General features: G+C 46.1%; 1 protein-coding gene across 1 annotated transcript; it reads left to right on the top strand.

Annotated features, from left to right (window-relative positions):
* Positions 1–2,292: 2,292 nt before the first annotated feature.
* On the top strand, positions 2,293–13,811 carry LOC145335736 (zinc-binding protein A33-like). Its single transcript, XM_080181457.1, has 6 exons — positions 2,293–2,741; positions 3,866–3,961; positions 6,098–6,331; positions 6,953–6,975; positions 8,644–8,756; positions 13,209–13,811. The coding sequence occupies exons 1-6, from the start codon at positions 2,343–2,345 to the stop codon at positions 13,739–13,741; spliced, it is 1,398 nt and encodes a 465-aa protein (XP_080037583.1). The 5' UTR covers positions 2,293–2,342; the 3' UTR covers positions 13,742–13,811.
* The last annotated feature ends 4,633 nt before the right edge of the window (positions 13,812–18,444 follow it).

The following is an 18,444-nucleotide window of genomic DNA, read 5'->3' as shown; positions in this document are numbered from 1 at the left end:
TACTAGGCTGATACCGGAGTTGAGGGGGTTGAGCTGTGAGGAGAGGCTGAATAAACTAGGCTTGTACTCGTTAGAGTTTAGAAGAATGAGGGGAGATCTCATTGAGACGTATAAGATGATGAATGGGATGGATAGGATAGAGGTGGAGAGACTCTTCCCGCTCAAAAAAGACAATAGGACTAGGGGGCACAGCCTCAAGATAAAGGGGGTGCGGTTTAGAATGGAGTTGAGGAGGAACTTCTTCACTCAAAGGGTGGTGAATCTCTGGAATTCTCTGCCCATTGAAGTGGTGGAGGCTGCCTCGCTAAATATTTTTAAGACGCGGGTTGATGGGTTTTTGATAAGAGAGGGGATTAAGGGTTATGGGGAGAGGGCGGGAAAGTGGAACTGAGACACGACAGATCAGCCATGATCTTATTGAATGGCGGGGCAGGCTCGAAGGGCTAGATGGCCTACTCCTGCTCCTATTTCTTATGTTCTTATGTTCTTATGTAGACTGCCTGGATCCACTATAGTTTGCCTCCGCCGCAACAGGTCCACAGCAGACCCATCCCCCTGGCCCTGCGAAAGTCTGAGGTCACGTACCAACCAACTCAAGAACAGCTCCTTCCCTACTGCTGTTAGACTTTTAAATGACTTACCTTGCATTAAGTTGATCTTTCTCTACACCCGAGCTATGACTGTAACACTACATTCTGCACTCCCTCGTTTCCTTGTCTATGACGGTTTGCTTTGTCTGTTTGGCTTGCAAGACACAATACTTTTCACTGTATGTTAATATATGTGACAATAATAAATCAAATCAAATCAAAATCATTATGAAGTTCTTTGAAAGGTTCATCATAGCATGAATCAATTCCAGCCTCCGGACTACCTGGATTCACTACAGTTTACCTATTGCCACAACAGGTCCACAACAGACGCCATTTCCCTGGCCTTGCACTCAATCCTAACACCTAGATAACAAGGACACCGATGTCAGACTCCTGCTTATTGACTACAGCTCAACCTTCAACCTTATTCCCACAAAACTCATTACCAAACTCCTTGGCCTGGGCCTCGGATCCTTCCTCTGCGACTAGATCCTGAACTTTCTAATTCACAGACCACAATCAGTAAGGATAGGGAACAACACCTCCTCCACGATCATCCTCAACACTGGTGCCCCACAAGGCTGTGTTCTCAACCTCCTACTATACTCCTTATACACCAATGACAGTGTGACCAAATTCCCCTCCAATTCGATTTTCAAGTTTGCTGATGACACCACTTTAGTGGGTCAGGTCTCAAACAATGACAAGACAGAGTACAGGAATGAGATAGAGAATCTGGTGAACTGGTGCAGCAACAACAATCTCTCCCTCAATGTCATCAAAATGAAGAAGATTGTCATCGATTTCAGGAAGTGTAGAGGAGAACATGCCCCTATTTTCATCAATAGAGATGAAGTAGAAATGGTCGAGAGCTTCAAGTTTTTAGGTGTCCAGATCACCAACAACCTGTCCTGATCCCCCCATGCTGACACTATAGTCAAGAAAGCCCACCAACGCCTCTACTTTCTCAGAAGACTAAGGAAATTTGGCAGGTCAGCTACTACTGTCCCCAACTTCTACAGGTGCACCACAGAAAGCATTCTTTCTGGTTATATCACAGCTTGCTATGGCTCCTGCTCTGCCCAACACTGCAAGGAAGTACAAAAGGTCATAAATGTAGTCCAATCCATCACACAAACCAGCCTCCCATCCATTGACTCTGTCTACACATCCTGCTGCCTTGGCAAAGCAGCCAGTGTAATTAAGGACCCTAGGCACCCTGGACATTCTCTCTTCCATCTTCTTCTGTCAGGAAAAAGATACAAAAGCCTGAGGTCACGTACCAACTGACTCAAGGACAGCTTGTTCCCTGCTGCCTTCAGACTTTTGAATGGATTTACCTTGCATTAAGTTGATCTTTCTCTGCACATTAGCTATGACTGTAACACGACACTCTGCCCTCTCTTGTTTCCTTCTGTAGGAACAAAATGCTTTTATAGCACGCAATAAACAATACTTTTCACTGTATGCTAATACATGTGACACTAATAAATCAAATCAAATCAAATCAAAGGTTAAAACAAAAACAGAGATAAGATATCAAGAGGTTAAAATAACAATTTCCAGTAAGGAAGAAATTTGAGGTGTGTCTTGAATGTTTTGTAGCAGGGAGGTGCATTACGATGTACAAAAGGTTGGAAACCGCTGGAGGGCATTTCAACAAATACTTCCTTTCTGAAGAGACAGAGACAGAGAGAGAGGCAGCCTCAAAACACCTCATTTGAGGAGGCACACACGGATCAGAGGGGGATGGCCACGAACCTGGACATCGATCTACGGTGTCCCATCTGCCAGGAGGTTTACCAAGACCCGGTGCTGCTAAGGTGCGGCCACAGTTTCTGCCGAGGCTGCTTGCGGAGGCACATGGACTCAGTGGAGGAGACAGCCACATGCCCCTGTTGCCGAGATGGGTTCGCGGAGGACTCCCTGTATCCCAACTGGCAGCTGGCCAACGTCATAGCGGGGCTGCGGGACCTGGGCGCGGGTCCGTCGATGGAGCCCGGTTACCCGCACTGTGCCAAGCATAAGAGAGAGCTGGAGTTATTCTGTCAGGATGATAAACAGCTGATTTGTTACATTTGTGCATTGGCTCACAATCACCGAAACCACAACTGTGTCCCGATAGATGACGCCTATATGGAATGTAAGGTAACATCGAGAAATACCAACTACCTTTTGCCTTTGAACAAAATATATAGGTCTACTAACCTCACAAACCTTCTGTTCTCACACACGTCTCCTCCAGGATGGTGTGGTGGAGGGGTTCTTTGTCTGACCCTTTCAAGGGTGAAAGTCACTGCACAAAGGATATGCTTTTCCTCAGGTCGCCCTGTGTGCTTTTAAATCTGATGTGTTCCCTGAGTGTCCACTCTCCCACCAAATGAGAAGCCCCATCTCTCCATACTTTGGCGACCAACTTTGAAAGCGTGCAATTATGATCCCAAGTCTATGTCTTTAATATATAACAAGCTAGGCAATGGTCCTTGTGATGGTCCCTGGGGAAGCAAACCACTGTCTACCTGGCTTTTGTCCCCAGTTGGCGAGCGGGGGTTCAGTTTTGGTAAACACAGGACAAATATAGGGAACCCAGGGCAGCTCGACCCAAAAAGTATCAGGTTGGACAGGTTATTTTTCCACAGAATTGCAATCTGGGATCTGATCCTTGCAAGACACAAGGGAGCTGATGCCCTGGTCATCCGTAATCTTTGGTGGAACAGCACTCTCTGGGACAGTAATTTTAATGTAACCCTCCCAGTGGAAAGGCCATGGATTTAAAGTTATCAAGTTTATTTACTGACGTCACAAGCAGGCTTACACTCACAATGCAACGTAGTTACTGTGAAAATCTCCTGGTCACCTCATTCTGGTGCCTGTTCGGTTACGCTGAGGGAGAATTTAGCATAGCCAGTACGTCATTCAGACTGTGGGAAGAAACCAGAGCACCCGGAGGAAACCCACGCAGACATGGGGAGAATGTGCAGCCTCTGCACAGACAGCGACCCGAGCCGGGAATCGAACCCGGGTCCCTGCCATCAATGCTAACCACTGGGCCACCGTGCAACGTCAAGGGTGGAATATTAGGTTACAGTTGAACATTAATTTTAACACGCTCCCCAAAATGACTCTATGCTGACTTCAACACCCAACCCCATCAATTTCGTATTGCGCAGCTCTAGTTAAAATTGGCTGCCCCCCAGGCTATGATTACGAAAGGCAGGGCTTAGAAGGAAAAAAAGTCCTTGTTGATTCATTCTGACCCTTGTGTTTCAAAGGATAAATTGAAGTGTTCGATTACAATGCTCCAAAATGAGGTTACAGACCGTATGGCAATGCATGTGTCACAAGGGGGAAAGATATCTCATCTATTGGTGAGTCTTTGAACATTATATCTAATCGCTGTACACAGAAAAGTAAATCCCACCCCCCCCCCCCCCCCCATCCGCCATTGCGTATCTTGTCTCAGGTGCTTTTATTCCAAGGGTTAAACTAAAAGCAGAAATGTGTGTCAGCAGCTGAGCCTCGAAGTCCACTTCCACCTGAGTTTATTAACTGGAGATAATTGAAGGGCCTGGGAGTGACAGAGTGAGGTGCAGCTCGGGTAAGCGGTGGATTCAACATTGGCCAAAATTTCCAGCTAACACTCTTGGGGGTGAATTTCAACCTCCAGTGTGACCCCAGTCTGGGGACAACCAATTCTCTGAAAGTTACTGCTGACTCCACTTGTAATTGTCCTCACCTTTTTTGTGAATATTATATTCAATCTCTCTCTTTGTCTCTCGGTGTAGATCAGAAAAGTTCTTAAATACACCGATGGGAAAAGTTTAAACAAACCCGCCTGTGTTCAAAAGCTGACAAGATCTGATGCAAGCAGATCCTAGTCATTGTTGAAACTAAAAGGGGTGGGGGGTGGGGTGGGGCGGGGTGGGGGGAGAGTGGGGGGCAAAGGTGGGGTCCAATTCCAGCCTCCACCCCACTGTGTGGGTTTTGTACTCCTGGCAAATTATAACTCTTCCTCGGAAATGGGCTGAGAAGTGAGTTTTGTTCTCTCCCAGCCTCCATTTATTCCAGATCATTCAGAGATAAGCAGCACAGAAACAGGCCCTTCAGCCCATCTTGTCCATGCCAAACTAGGTTTCCTAACCTGAATTGATCCCACTTGCCTGCGTTTGGCCCATATCCCTGTAAACCTTTCTTATCCATGTACCTGTCCTAATGTCTGATAAATATTCTAATTGTATCTGCCTCTACCACCTTAGCTAGCGGCTAAAAGTAAAAGTTGCCCTTTCCCCTCTCCCCTTAAACCTAACCATCTAGTTTTGGACTTCCCCTACCTCTGAGAAAACGACCTTGACTATTGACCTTATCTACACCCCTCTTGATTTTATAAACCTGCATAAAGTCACCACCCCACCACCCCCCCCGCCCCACACTGCAACACCCCCCAATCCTCCTACACTCCAGGGGAAAAAATGCCAGCCTATCCAGCCTCTCCTTACAATTCAAACCTTCCAGTCCCGGTGACATCCTTGTCGATTTTTCATGCCCCCTTTCCAGTCTAACAACATCCTTCCTAGAGCAGATTGACCAGGACTGTATACAATACTCCAAATGTAGCCTAACCAATGTTTTGCACAGCTGTAACCCAATGTCTCAACTCCTGACTGAGGAATGCAAGTGTGCCAAATGCCTTCTTCACCACCCTGTCCATCTGTGATGCCACTTTCAGGGAATTGTGTACCTGCGCCCCTTGATCTCTCTGTTTGACACCACTCCCAAGGCTCTACCATTAACTGAGTAAGTCCTGCCGTGGTTTGTCTTACCAAAATGCAACACCTCACATTTATCGGGGTGCTTACAACCCACTTCTCATTCATCACTTTGTGGCACTCCAGCCAAATGTGAGCGGAGATGGTCTTTAGTCCCTTGACAGACGAGGGGATTAAGGGTTATGGGGAGAAAGCAGGAAAGTGGAACTGATCCACTTCAGATCAGCCATGATCTTATTGAATGGCGGGGCAGGCTCGAAGGGCTAGATGGCCTACTCCTGCTCCTATTCCTTATGTTCTTATGTTAGTTGATGAGGTGGATTCTGCAACCAGCAAAGGATTCTAGTAGATTTGTCCTGGCATGGTCAGGGTGAAGAAGAATCATTGAAACAGGCTTTACTGCTGCTGAAAAGCTCAAAGAACTGGCAAAAGTCTCTGATGATGGTCACTCAAGATTTCTGCTCAGTGAAACAGAGATATGGATTGGAAGCTTTGAGCAACCGTGGATTGTTTACTAAAAGTATAATTTTGCCAGCATGATAAGTGGTAAACATACAAGTTGAATGTCATTTTCTGCTTCTATAGTTAAAACATAAGTTGCTACAAAAAAGAAATGTTTAGTCACTAGTGGATTTTGTTCAGTCATTTGTTACAGTAAAAGTTTGAAAACGTGAGACTTGTCAGGTGACTCTTTCAGCTAATAGCTTGAAGTGCAAACCTCTCTATTTTCACCCTTAGGATATGACAGAGAGTCTGAGAAATGATATAGCAAAACAGTTTGCGGCAATGCATAATTTTCTCGACAACAGAGAGCGTGCAATCATTAAAGAACTTGCAGATGAAGAAAGTCGTGTCCTGACACAGCTGGAAGAGAACATGTTGACGATATCAGAAGATTGTAACATGATAGAAGCAATTATACAGGATATCAGTGAGATCATCAACTCAGAAGACTGCCATCAGTTATTGCGGGTGAGTTAAGTCTTCCAAGTTTGCAGTGGAAATAATTAGACTTCACATTCTTGGAGTTGCAATTTACTAATTATAGAATCATAGAATCCCTACAGTGTAGAGGGAGGCCATTCAGCCCATTGAGCCTGCACTGACCAAAATCCCACCTAAACCCTATCCCCGTAACCCCATGTATTTACCCTGCCAATCCTCCTGACATCGAGGGTTAATTTAGCATGGCCAATGCACCTAACCTGCACACCTTTCAGACTGTAGGAGGAGATCTGGGCATCCAGAGGAAACCCACATGGACACGGGGGAGAACGTGCAAACTCCACACAGACAGTGACCCAAGCCGGGAATCAAACGCGGGTGCCTGGCGCTGTGAGGCAGCAGTGCTAACCACTGTGCCACCGTGCCAGCCTGTTAGAGTCATAGAGGTTTACAGCATGGAAACACACCCTTTGGCCCAACTTTCCATGCCGCCTAGTTTTTACCACGAAGTTAATCCCAATTACCCACGTTTGGCCCGTACCCCTCTATACATTTTGCACATGCAACTGTCTAAATGCTTTTTGTTATTGTGCAGTGGTTTGAAAGATATTAAGTGGCAAAATAACAGTATATTTTCTTTCTTTCCAGGAATATGTCAGTCTTAAGAAAAGGTATGTACTCTATAAAATGTAGTTTCAAAACTGCTTAATCTGTATGGATATGTTTCTGTTTAACTCCTGGTTATCTACTGTAAAGACACAAGCAGGAATACAACTACCATTCCTGGTCCTAGGGTGCCATGGTTGGGAGAGTGCCCAAAGGACGCAATGGGAACTGCCCAGGGAGGTTTCAATGTAAGGCACACTTGACAATTGCCTGGGAAGTGCAAATTTCCCCTGGGCAATTGCCCTGTGCTCAGAACCATCTGAAAATAGAGCTTTAAATTGCCTCACAACAATTGTTACCCAGGAAAAGTTTGGAAGAATTAAAATTTCCTCTTATTTCTGAGCAACCAATAACTCACGCCATTCCTAAGGAACTCCCCTCACAGTCCCAACCCCAGGTAACTCATCCAATCATCATTGGGACTCATTAGGCACAATGGTTAGCATTGCTGCCTCAAAGCACCGGGGACCTGGGTTCAATTCCTGGCTTGGGTCACTGCCTGCCCAAACAAATGCGGCGGCTCGCTGAGAGTGTGTGGATAACTGAGAAACAGATATTAACCTAAGGCTGGGGAAGGCCAATTGGCCATTTTTCGTGCAGTCCCCTCTGTATTTACTCCCCCAATGAAAGCCAATGTAAATCAGTCCCTTGACCAGGTCAAATTTGCTCTCTCTGCTGGGGATGTGGGGGGAGGTTCAAAATGAGTCCTGGGTTAGAAAGACAGTGGTTAGCACTGCTGCCTCACAGCGCCAGAGACCCCGGGTTCGGCTCCCGGCTTGGGTCACTGTCTGTGCGGGGTTTGCACATTCTCCCCGTGTCTGCATGGGTTTCCTCCGGATGCTCCAGTTTCCTCCCACAGTCCGAAAGATGTGCTGGTTAGGGCACATTGATGTGGAGATTCCGGCGTTGGACTGGGGTAAACACAGTAAAAAGTCTGACCACACCAGGTTTCAGTCCAACCGATTTATTTGATAGTACACTCACTAGCTTTCGGGTTAGCCCCTTCGTCAGGTGAATGGAGAGTTCTGGCCTCAGACAGAGCATATAAAGCACAGACAGTTTAGAGATTACTGATTAGAATGCGAATCTTTACACCTAACCTGCTGTTCAAGTCTTAAAGTGGCCGACAATGTGAGTGGAAGGGGCACTGATCACAGGTTACAGATAGTCCAGATAGTCATGGGGGTTACAGATAATGTCGCACTATCTGTAACCCCTGTGACTTGCCTGGGTTTGCAAAACCTCACTCACTGTGCTGTCTGGAGACAATACACATCTCTTTAACCTGTGATCAGTGCCCCTTCCACTCACATTGTCAGCCACTTTAAGACTTGAACAGCAGGTTAGGTGTAAAGATTTGCATTCTAATCAGTAATCTCTAAACTGCCTGTGCTTTATATGCTCTGTCTGAGGCCAGAACTCTCCATTCACCTGACGAAGGGTTAACCTCGAAAGCTTGTGAGTTTACTATCAAATAAATTGGTTGGACTGAAACCTGGTGTTGTCAGACTTCTTACTGTGTTTAGGGTGCATTGGCCACGCTAAATTTTCCCTCAGTTGTACCCGAACAGGCTCTGGAGTGTGGCGACTAGGGGATTTTCACAGTAACTTCATTACAGTGTTAATATAAGCTGACTTGTGATTAATAAATAAACTTGAAAATTTTATTGCAGATCTGAGGTAATCTATAATGTAGTATTGAATACACCAGTTTTCAACCTGGGTGTATTTTATAGTCCACTGCAGTATGGAACCTGGAAACAGATGAAGGATATCATCAAAACAGGTTAATTTAACTTGATTTTTTTTGCCCTCAATTATGCTGCTTTATCATATTGGCACAATACTTCTTAAAGGGACATGTATGTAAACATGAACTGTAGCCATGAACATGTGTCTGGCAAAATGTAGTATAATATGGATAAATGTGAGGTTATCCACTTCAATAGCAATAAGAGGAAGGCAGATTATTGCTTGAATGGTGTAAACTTACAGAGGTGGATACTCAATGAGACCTGGTGTCATAGAATCATAGAAACCTTACAGTGGAGAAAGAGGCCATTCGGTCCATCCAGTCTGCACTGACCACAATCCTACCCAGGCCCTACCCACATATCCCTACATATTTCACATGCTAATCCCTCTAACCTACGCATCTGAGAACACTAAGGGGCAATTTTAGCATGACCAATCAATCTAACCCGCACATCTTTGGACTGTGGGAGGAAACCGGAGCACCCGGAGGAAACCCACGCAGACACGAGGAAGATGTGCCAACTCCACTCAGACAGTGACCCAAGCCGGGAATCGAACCCAGGTCCACTGGAGCTGTGAAGTAGCAGCGCTAACCACTGTGCTGCCGTGCCACCTGTGTCCTCATGTATCAGTCACTGAAAGCGTGCAGGTGCAGCAGAGAGTAAATGAGATGTTGGCTTTCATAGTGAGAGGATTTGAGTTTAGGAATGGGGATGTTTTGCTGCAATTGTAAAGGGCGTTGGTGAGGCCACACCTGGAATATTGGGGGCAGTTCTCCCATCGTGACCCACAAATTCTCTGGTGGGTCTCGTGTGGAGTATCGCGCGTTGGCCATTATGCGGGACTTGCACATGCGCCGGGAGCACATGAGTGTATCCCAGAGCCGGAGAAGGGTCACAGTCCAGACCGCGCTGAAAACCAATGGGAAGAGAGATAAGTTATTTGCATCTTTTATAAATTTATTTTAAATATAGTTTGCATGTGATAATCGGGCCCGGCATGGAACTTGCTGGGACTGATAGCATCTCCCACCCTTTCAGGAATACTTCATTCCAGCAGAGTTTACACTAGCTTCCCATGTTTGGGGAACTAGTGGAGGACCCTGCCAGAATGAAGGGGGTGGGGTACAATCGGGGGGGGGGGGGTCCCCCAAGGGGTCAGACAGCAGTGGGGGGGGGGGGGGGGGGCGGGTGTGGTGCCCCGTAGGCATGGGCACCCTGGCAGTGCCAGCCAATGCCCCCGGCACTGCCCAAGGGGCAAAGTGCCCATGCCCAGGGGGCACCTTGGCACTGTCCACTGGGCATCAGGCAGTGATAAGGGGGGGGGGGCAGGGCCTATTGTGGGTGGGGTCTAGGTGCGATTGGTGGGGGTAGGGGTGGGGGTGGGGGGGGTCCCGCTGCCACTCTGCAGGAGGATCGGCCTGGGCTGGAGGGAGGGCAGTGATTGGGGCGGGCTGTGGAGAGGGGGGGGAGTGGGGGCGGGTGGTGGTCTGCCAGGGAGTGGGGGGGGGGGGTGCTTGCCTCCCATGGGGGGGGTGGGGGGGGGAAGGATCTGACCCTGGAGAGGATCATCAGAGGAGTGGGGGGGGGGTCTGCCGGGATGAGGGGGTGGGTAGGGTGGCTGTACATCAGGGCGCTCCAGGGCATTGGGGGAGGGGTGGGGGGAGCGGTCAGGGCTGGCCTGGGAATTGCTATGGGGTCTGTAATCGGGCTGTGGGCAGGGGGGAGCACTGTGGGGGTCTTGGGCTGGCCAGCAATTGGGGCCACTGCGCATGCTCGGAGTTCTGGAACCATCAGATCCCACCCCCCCCCACCCCACCCCACCAAACTCCACCCCTGGGTGATTCATGATTGGGATCACTGCATTGCACAGAGTGCGGAGGTTGAGGTCTGAATAAAAATAAGTCGTGATCTGGACTAGTTTTCCCACTAATTCAGTACTTTTAGGAGAATCGCCCCCAATGTTTCTATGTTTCTGTAATTAAAAATATCGTGAGAAGTCTCACAACACCAGGTTAAATTCCAACAGGTTTATTTGGTAGCAAAAACCACTAGCTTTCGGAACTGGCTGTTCCTTCATCAGGCGAGTGGGAGTTCTGTTCACAAAACAGGGCATGTAAAGACACAAACTCAATTTACAAAATAATGGTTGGAATGCGAGTCTTTACAGGTCATCAAGTCTTAAAGGTACAGACAATGTGAGTGGAGAGAGGGTTAAGCACAGGTTAAAGAGGTACGGATTTTATCCAGACAGGACAGTTAGTGAAACTTTGCAAGCCCAGGACGGCCTCAACAGGGATCTTGGGTTCATCTCACACTATCCGTAATCCCCATGACTTGCCTGGGTTTGCAAAATCTCACTAACTGTCCTGGCTGGAGACAACACACATCCCTTTAACCTGTGCTTAACACGCTCTCCACTCACATTGCCTGTACCTTTAAGACTTGATTACCTGTAATTGCATTCCAGCCATTATCTTGTGATCGAGTTTGTGTCTTTATATGCCCTGTTTGTGAACAGAACTCCCACTCAGTTGATGAAGGGGCTTGAGACTCTGAAAGCTTGTGCTACCAAATAAACCTACTGGACTTTAACCTGGTGTTGTGAGACTTCATACTGTGCTTACCCCAGTCCAATGCCGGCATCTCCACACCTTGGTTAAAAATATAACTTAAGAGACAGGAGAAGAGTTAAAACATGGAGCCCCACGTTCCTGCTCTTCCCTTCAGTACAAGAATGGTGGATCTTTCGCAGTAGATTCATGACCCTACTTGCCGCCCCCTACTCCTCAATCCCTTAATTCCCCAGGGGCCAAAAATCTGCCTACCTTGTCCATAAGTACGATCCACAACAAAGTACCCAGCAATCTGCTGGGTTCCGTGCCATGTTTTCCGCACAACTGGAGTTGGTGGCAGCTGAAGTTGTAGTTCTGTCCAGGGTGGGCCTTAAACCCTCAGATTTTCCTAGCTGCTCTTCGTGCCAGTGCCAGGATCTTAACCTGACTCGCTGTGTGGGAAGCCAGTGAAACTGGTCGCAGGTTAAAGGTCAGTTTTGCAACCAGACCAATATTAGTTGACACTGAGTGCAAGTAAAATTGGGCAGAGTGTAAAGCCAGCTCCTTATGCACTGCTGACACGCTTTCCATGGCTACGTTGTGCTAAACATTCGCCATATTGAATCTTATAGCAACAAAGGAGGCCAGAAAGCCTATCATATCTGTGCAGGCTCTTTCTGAGAGTTATCTTCCAATCAGTCCCCCTCTTCTTTCTCATAACCGTGCAAATATCTACAATCCCATTCCCTATTGAAAACTATGATTGAATCCGTTTCCATAACCCTTTCAGGCAGATCATGGCACGGCAACACAGTGGTTAGCGCTGCTGCCTCACAGCACCAGGGACCCGGGTTCAATTCTGGCCCTGGGCCACTGTCTGTGGAGTCTGCGCATTCTCTCCGTGTCTGCGTGGGTTTCCTCTGCGTGCTTCTGTTTCCTCCCACAGTCCAAAGATATGTGGGTTGGTTGATTGTCCATGTTAAATTCCTCCTTAGTGTCATGGAGATTAGCAGGGTTAATATATGAGGTTATGGGGATAGGACCTGGGTGGGATTGTTTATAGGTGGAGGCTTGATGGGCCAAATGGCCTCCTCTTGCACTGTTCTGGTTCTATCAGAAAAGTTGGTATATTTAGTAATGAAAGCAAAACTCCTCAATGGTCCTTTCACCAATTATCTAAATCTCTCCCCAGCATTTATTGCCCATCCCTAGTTGCCCTTGAGAGGGTGGTAGTGAGGCATCTTCCTGAATTGCTGCTGTCCATGTGATGTAGGTACACCCACAGCACGGTTAGTTCCAGAATTTTGACCCAGCGACAATGAAGGATTGGTGAAAGATTTCCGCGTCAGGGTGGTGTGTGGCTTGGAGTGAAACCTCGAGTTGGTGTTCCCATGTATCTGCTGCCCTTGTCCTTCTGGATGGTAGAGGTGGTGGGTTTGGAGGGCGATGCCGAAGGAAACTTGGTGCGTCCGTGTAGCGCATCTTGTGGATGGTACACACTGTGTATACACTGTGAGTCAGTAGTGGACGCAGTTTGGATCAAGTGGGCTGCTTTTTCCTGGACAGTGTAAAACATTTTGATTGTTACCAATCCTCCTGTCTGCACACAGGTTCTGACTATCTACCAACCACCTCATCATTTTGGACTTCTACTAACTATCTTCTGAAACTTCTCTGATCTAAGGATAATAACGCTACCTTCTCATGTCTCTTTACACAACAATAGTCCCTCATCCTTGGTTTTGTTCCAGCAATTCCCCTGTTGCCCATTCTCTAAGGCCTTGACACCTGAAAATGCCCCATGCTGTGCATTATGAACGAGGTGTCAGGCAGGAAGAACTCTTTTCCAAACTTCTGTTCCACTACATTAAGCTAATGAGAATATTAAGCAAAAGATTAATTATCTGATTGTATCTAATTCCCTTACAGTTCCAGCTGCCCTTAGTTTCGACCCAAGGACTGCGAATCCTAAACTCCGTGTGTCAAATTTTGGACAAATGCTGCAGTATTGCAAAGCTCAGTCACAGCGACCGGACACCACTGAGAGGTTCACCAAACACCTCAGTGTCTTTGCTTCCACGGCTTTATCTTCAGGGAGACATTACTGGGAGGTAAATGTCAGCGAAGGTGCTGACTGGATTCTTGGTGTGGCTGCGGGATCTGTCAACAGGAAGGTGTGCGCAGTTACCAGCCCGGATAATGGATATTGGACCATAGGACACAGAAGTGGGGGACAATATTGGGCTTACGATCATAAAAAAGTCGCAATCTATCCTGACATTAATGTTGAAATGATTGGTGTTTACCTGGACTACGAGAAAGGACAGTTGTCATTTTATGATGCCGAGGACATGTCACACATTCATACATTCAACCATCACTTCACAGATAAACTTTACCCATACTTTAGCATCAGTCCCAACGCGGAGTGTGCAAACCCAAGCTTACAGCTTCTCCATTGAGACCTGTGATCACGGCCCAGATCTCCCACTCCCTGAGGGATCGGACTGTACCCTGGTAAATGCACGGAGGGGGAGGGGGGGCAAGTCCCCATACAAAAACTGCATGGGAACTGTGCTGGAACTTTTAGCTCCAATTACCCTGCAGCAAGAACCCTCTGAAACTCCAAACTAAAGTGAGGGACGTCAGATGGACTTCAGATGTAACTCTCTTTGCAGAATAGTTACCCTGGAAAAATGACAAAGATTAGGATCACTTCCAATTCCTGAATAACTATGGTACTAGACCCCCCAATCTCCCCTCACTCTCCCCCATCCCACCACAAGAAAGATCAGCTTAATATATAATAGGTCCATTCAAAAGTCTGATGGAAGCAGGGAAGAAGCTGTCCTTGAGTCAGTTGATACGTCACCTCAGACTTTTGTAACTTTTTCCCAGTGGAAGAAGCGGAAGAGAAAATGTCCGGGGTGTGTGAGTTCCTTGATTATGCTGGCTGCTTTCCCGAGGCAGCAGGAAGTGTAGACAGAGTCAATGGATGGGAGGCTGGTTTGTGTGATGGACTGGGCTACGTTCATGTCCCTTGGCATTTCTTGCAGTCTTGTTCAGAGCGGGAGACATACCAAGTTGTGATACAACCAGAAAGAATGCTTTCTACGGTGCATCTGTAAAAGTTGGTGAGAGTTGTGGTGGACATGCTAAATTTCTAGCATGGGTAGGAAATGCGGTTCCCGAATTTGATCACCGTGTTGAGGTGATTCATCTCTCTCCCACTCATCTCACACCTTTCTCTTCTCCCCTTCCACACACGACAGCCAGTATGGACTCAGTAAGAGCTGATGGAGCAGAATTGAAACCCGAGGTACTGATGCAAACACCTGAGATGGAAGGTCTAACACCATTCAAGGCATTTGTCCTGTATTCGCGGATGATCAAGTGGGACACGCATTACAGAACAGAAGCCGGGGCCAATTTTCTGTGTTAAATTTATAGTGCTACTGGGGAGTGCAGAGACTGGGAAGTTTTATTAGAGAAAAGCACTAAGGTGCACCGAGAACTGACAGAAAGAGACAGTGTCAGAGTAGGAAATAGTAAGGAGTAAGAGATATTGTAATAATGCCTAAATTGGGCAGGAAGGGAAACAAGGGCTATGGGGGTGAGGTGGAGTTGAGGATTATCACATCAGATCAATCATGGCCTGATTGAATGGTGGAGTAGACTCGATGGGCCGAATAGCCTATTTCTGCTCCAAATCATATGGTCTTATAGGGTTACTGTGCATGTATATGAGTGCAGGGTGTGTGGTTAACATTGTTTCTTAAGATTTCCAATGGCTATTGTTAGGACACCAGATCAGAAACTTCAAGATATGTTATGAAATCAGACTAAACCACAACTATTTGCTATTTTGGCATTATGAGGATATGATGTTTCACTCTAGGTGAGATTCTACTGACAAACTAAGAGAGCTTTTATCAAAGCAAACTTTATTTAACAACACAGTTCAACTATAACAAATGAATTAGCTCAACTTTTAACACTTGAACAAGACTTAAATACGATAAGATTCAATTCTTAACTGCTAACCTATCCCTATGAATACCAATCAAGCAAAAATTTTCTTTATAGACGCAAATCTCTTGTGATAACCCCCATAGAATTCATGGGAAATCTTTAATTGATCTGTCTATGGGGCTCGTTGAATATGAGTTCCCTTGGTAATAGGCAATGGCCTGTCCCTGTGAACCTTATCATCTGAGCCCTTTATAAGACAGACACCAGGAAGTGTTTGCAGAACTATTGTCCCATTGGGATTTACGTGAGAACTGCTGTTCTGGTTGGGACCTGTATGCCCTAAAAGGTGAAACACCAGAAGATGTAACCCCAGAAGATGACAGATTACTTAACTTCCCATGGACCCTATTTTCATTGGAAGGGAGGTTGTTTGCTGCTGTATTAAGAAGTAGAAATAGTAATGCATCATAGTAAACGTCATCGATTGCCATGAATTATTTTCAATGTGTGATGTATATCTATTGTTGCCATTGATTGTGTCAGCTTGTTGTTTTAATAATTTATCATTGTGGCCAAACATTCAAGATGTTAGCCTTTGTAGAAAAGAGCTGATGCTGGCTATCTAACATGTTAATGGGATTGTCATGGTTTGTATCAAGATTGACTGTGTCAGTTTGTTTAACACAGATGACAGTTAATGGGGAGCTGGCCACTTTTTCACCTTCTTGAATAAGAAAACAGACCAATTCTTTCCATACTTATCTGATGAAGGAGCAGCATGCCGAAAGCTCGTGCTACCAAATAAAGCTATTGGACTTTAACCTGGTATTGTGAGACTTCTTACTGAGCCTTTTAATAGTAACTCTAAACTACGTTTCAGTAGCACCTATTCTGAAGAGGCTGATTAAATGGATTGCTGAAATTATAATGTTCTTGAATTGTAATTTAAAATGTGTTTGGATAAATTCTTTAAATTAAAAAGAAAGTTGGGACTTATGTATGTACGCCATGGAGTAGTGGCTTTATTTTATGTTTAGCTGTAAATACTGTTCCTTTCCAGTCCAGTCTCCTGAGTTATTACACTCTTTTTAAAATTGTTTAGCAAAACACAGGTATACTTGCTTGATTTAGACTTAACAGTCTTGGATCTTTCAGAACACCTCTGGAGAGACAGAACACTGTTTCTTCTTGCAGATCCAGGTAGCAACTGTTTTTATTTAAAAATGAAAATGAAACTGTTTTTCCTGCAAGCTCAGCCCCCCAACCCCCCTCATTAATCACATAATTCTATCCCTGTAAATCAAAAACTCACATGACTCTGCATACCTAGTCTAAAATCCCAAGAGAACCTAAATGAACAAAAGGTCCATTAACTCTACAAAGTAACACATTCCAAGCTGAAATCAATTAGTAACCTGCACTCAACATTTGCTGCATGTTTATCAGGCAAATCAATTCTTGTGCCTTTTAAAGCAACTCCACCTTAACACAAAATATAGCAAAATAGTATAGTATAATTACAAGGTGCACCCTACTGTAAGAATAAATAAATGGGAAGAGGAGTGGGGGGACTTTAGTGGGGGTAAGATTGGATAAATTGGAATGAAAGATTGCCTTGCTGGAATATAACATGAGTTGCCTTTAAAGAGGAGGTTCACTATTGCACTCCACATACCTTTTGGTTTGTTGTTCCTTTTCTTGCCCCATCATTGCTCTCCTTGGTTCAGGAAGATGAATTCTTGTATCCTTAAGTACCTTTGTCTTTTACCCTGTGACTCACCTTTATCTCACCCAACCCCTTTGCTTAAGACCTATTATATCTCTAATCTGCCCCACTCTGATGAAAGGCCACAAACATATGGAATCACACAATTGTATTGGGACAGATGGAGGCCATTCAGCCCATTGTGTCTGCACTGGGTGTCCAAATGATTTAGTGCCATTCCCCTGCCTTTTCCCCCGTACCCCTGCACATTGTTTCTATTCAAATATTCATCTAATATCCTCTTGAGTGCCTCAGTTGAAGTTGCCTCCATCACTCTTCCAAGAAGGTCACATACGAAGTCCATCACACAAATCAGCCTCCCATCCGTCTATACTTCCTGCTGCCTTAGCAAAGCAGCCAGCATAATCAAGGATCCCACACACCCCGGACATTCTCTCTTCCACCTTCTACCAACGGGAAAAATATATAGAAGTCTGAGATCACTTACCGACTGACTCAAGAACAGCTTCTTTCCTGCTGCGATCAGACTTTTGAATGGACCTATCCTATATTAAGGTGATCTTTCTCCACAGTCCACCTGTGGCTGTGACAGTACATTCTGTACCCTCCCATTGAATCGTATAATCTATAGTGCAGAGGGTGGCCATTTGGCCCATCGAGCCTGCAGCAACAATAATTCCACCTGTAACCCCACATACTTACCCCCCCCCCCCCCCCCGATACAAAGAGGCAATTTTAGCACGGCCAATCAACCTAACCCACACATCTTTGGACTGTAGGAGGAAACAGGAGCACCCAGAGGAAAGCCATGCAGAAACAGGGAGAATGTGCACACTCACCTGAAATCGGAATTGAACTCAGATCCCTGGCACTGTGAGGCAGCAGTGCGAACCACTGTGCCATCCTCCACCCTTCCAGTCCTTCTCTGTGAACAGTATGTTTTGTCTGTACAGCGCGCAAGAAACACTTTTCACTGTATCCCAACACATGTGACAATAATAAATTAAGTCAAATCAAAGTCTTTTTCCCTCTATCTCTCTCCTTCTCTCTCTCTCTCTCTCCATCCCTCTATTTTTTTTCTCTCTCTCCCTCTATCTCTCTCTTGCTCTCTCTCTATCTCTCTCTCTCTATCACTTCTCGCTCTCCCTTTCTCTCTCTCTCCCTCTATCACTCTCTCTCTCTTCCTCTATCTCTCTCTCCCTCTATCTCTCTCTCTCTCTCTCCCTCTATCCCTCTCTCTCTCCCTCTTCCTCTATCTCTCGCTCTCTCTCTCTTCCTCTATCTCTCGCTCTCTCTCTCTTCCTCTATCTCTCGCTCTCTCTCCCTCTATCCCTCTCTCTCCCTCTATCCCTCTCTCTCTGCCTCTATCTCTCGCTCTCTCTCCCTCTATCTCTCTCTCTCTCCCTCTATCCCTCTCTCTCTGCCTCTATCTCTCGCTCTCTCTCCCTCTCTCTCTCTTCTTAATTG

This window comes from Carcharhinus amblyrhynchos, unplaced genomic scaffold (assembly GCF_965287045.1).
Source record: "Carcharhinus amblyrhynchos unplaced genomic scaffold, sCarAmb.v2.hapA scaffold_40, whole genome shotgun sequence".
NCBI lineage: Eukaryota > Metazoa > Chordata > Chondrichthyes > Carcharhiniformes > Carcharhinidae > Carcharhinus > Carcharhinus amblyrhynchos.
Note: the sequence above shows the minus strand (reverse complement) of the source record. Positions and strands in the feature narration are given on the sequence as shown.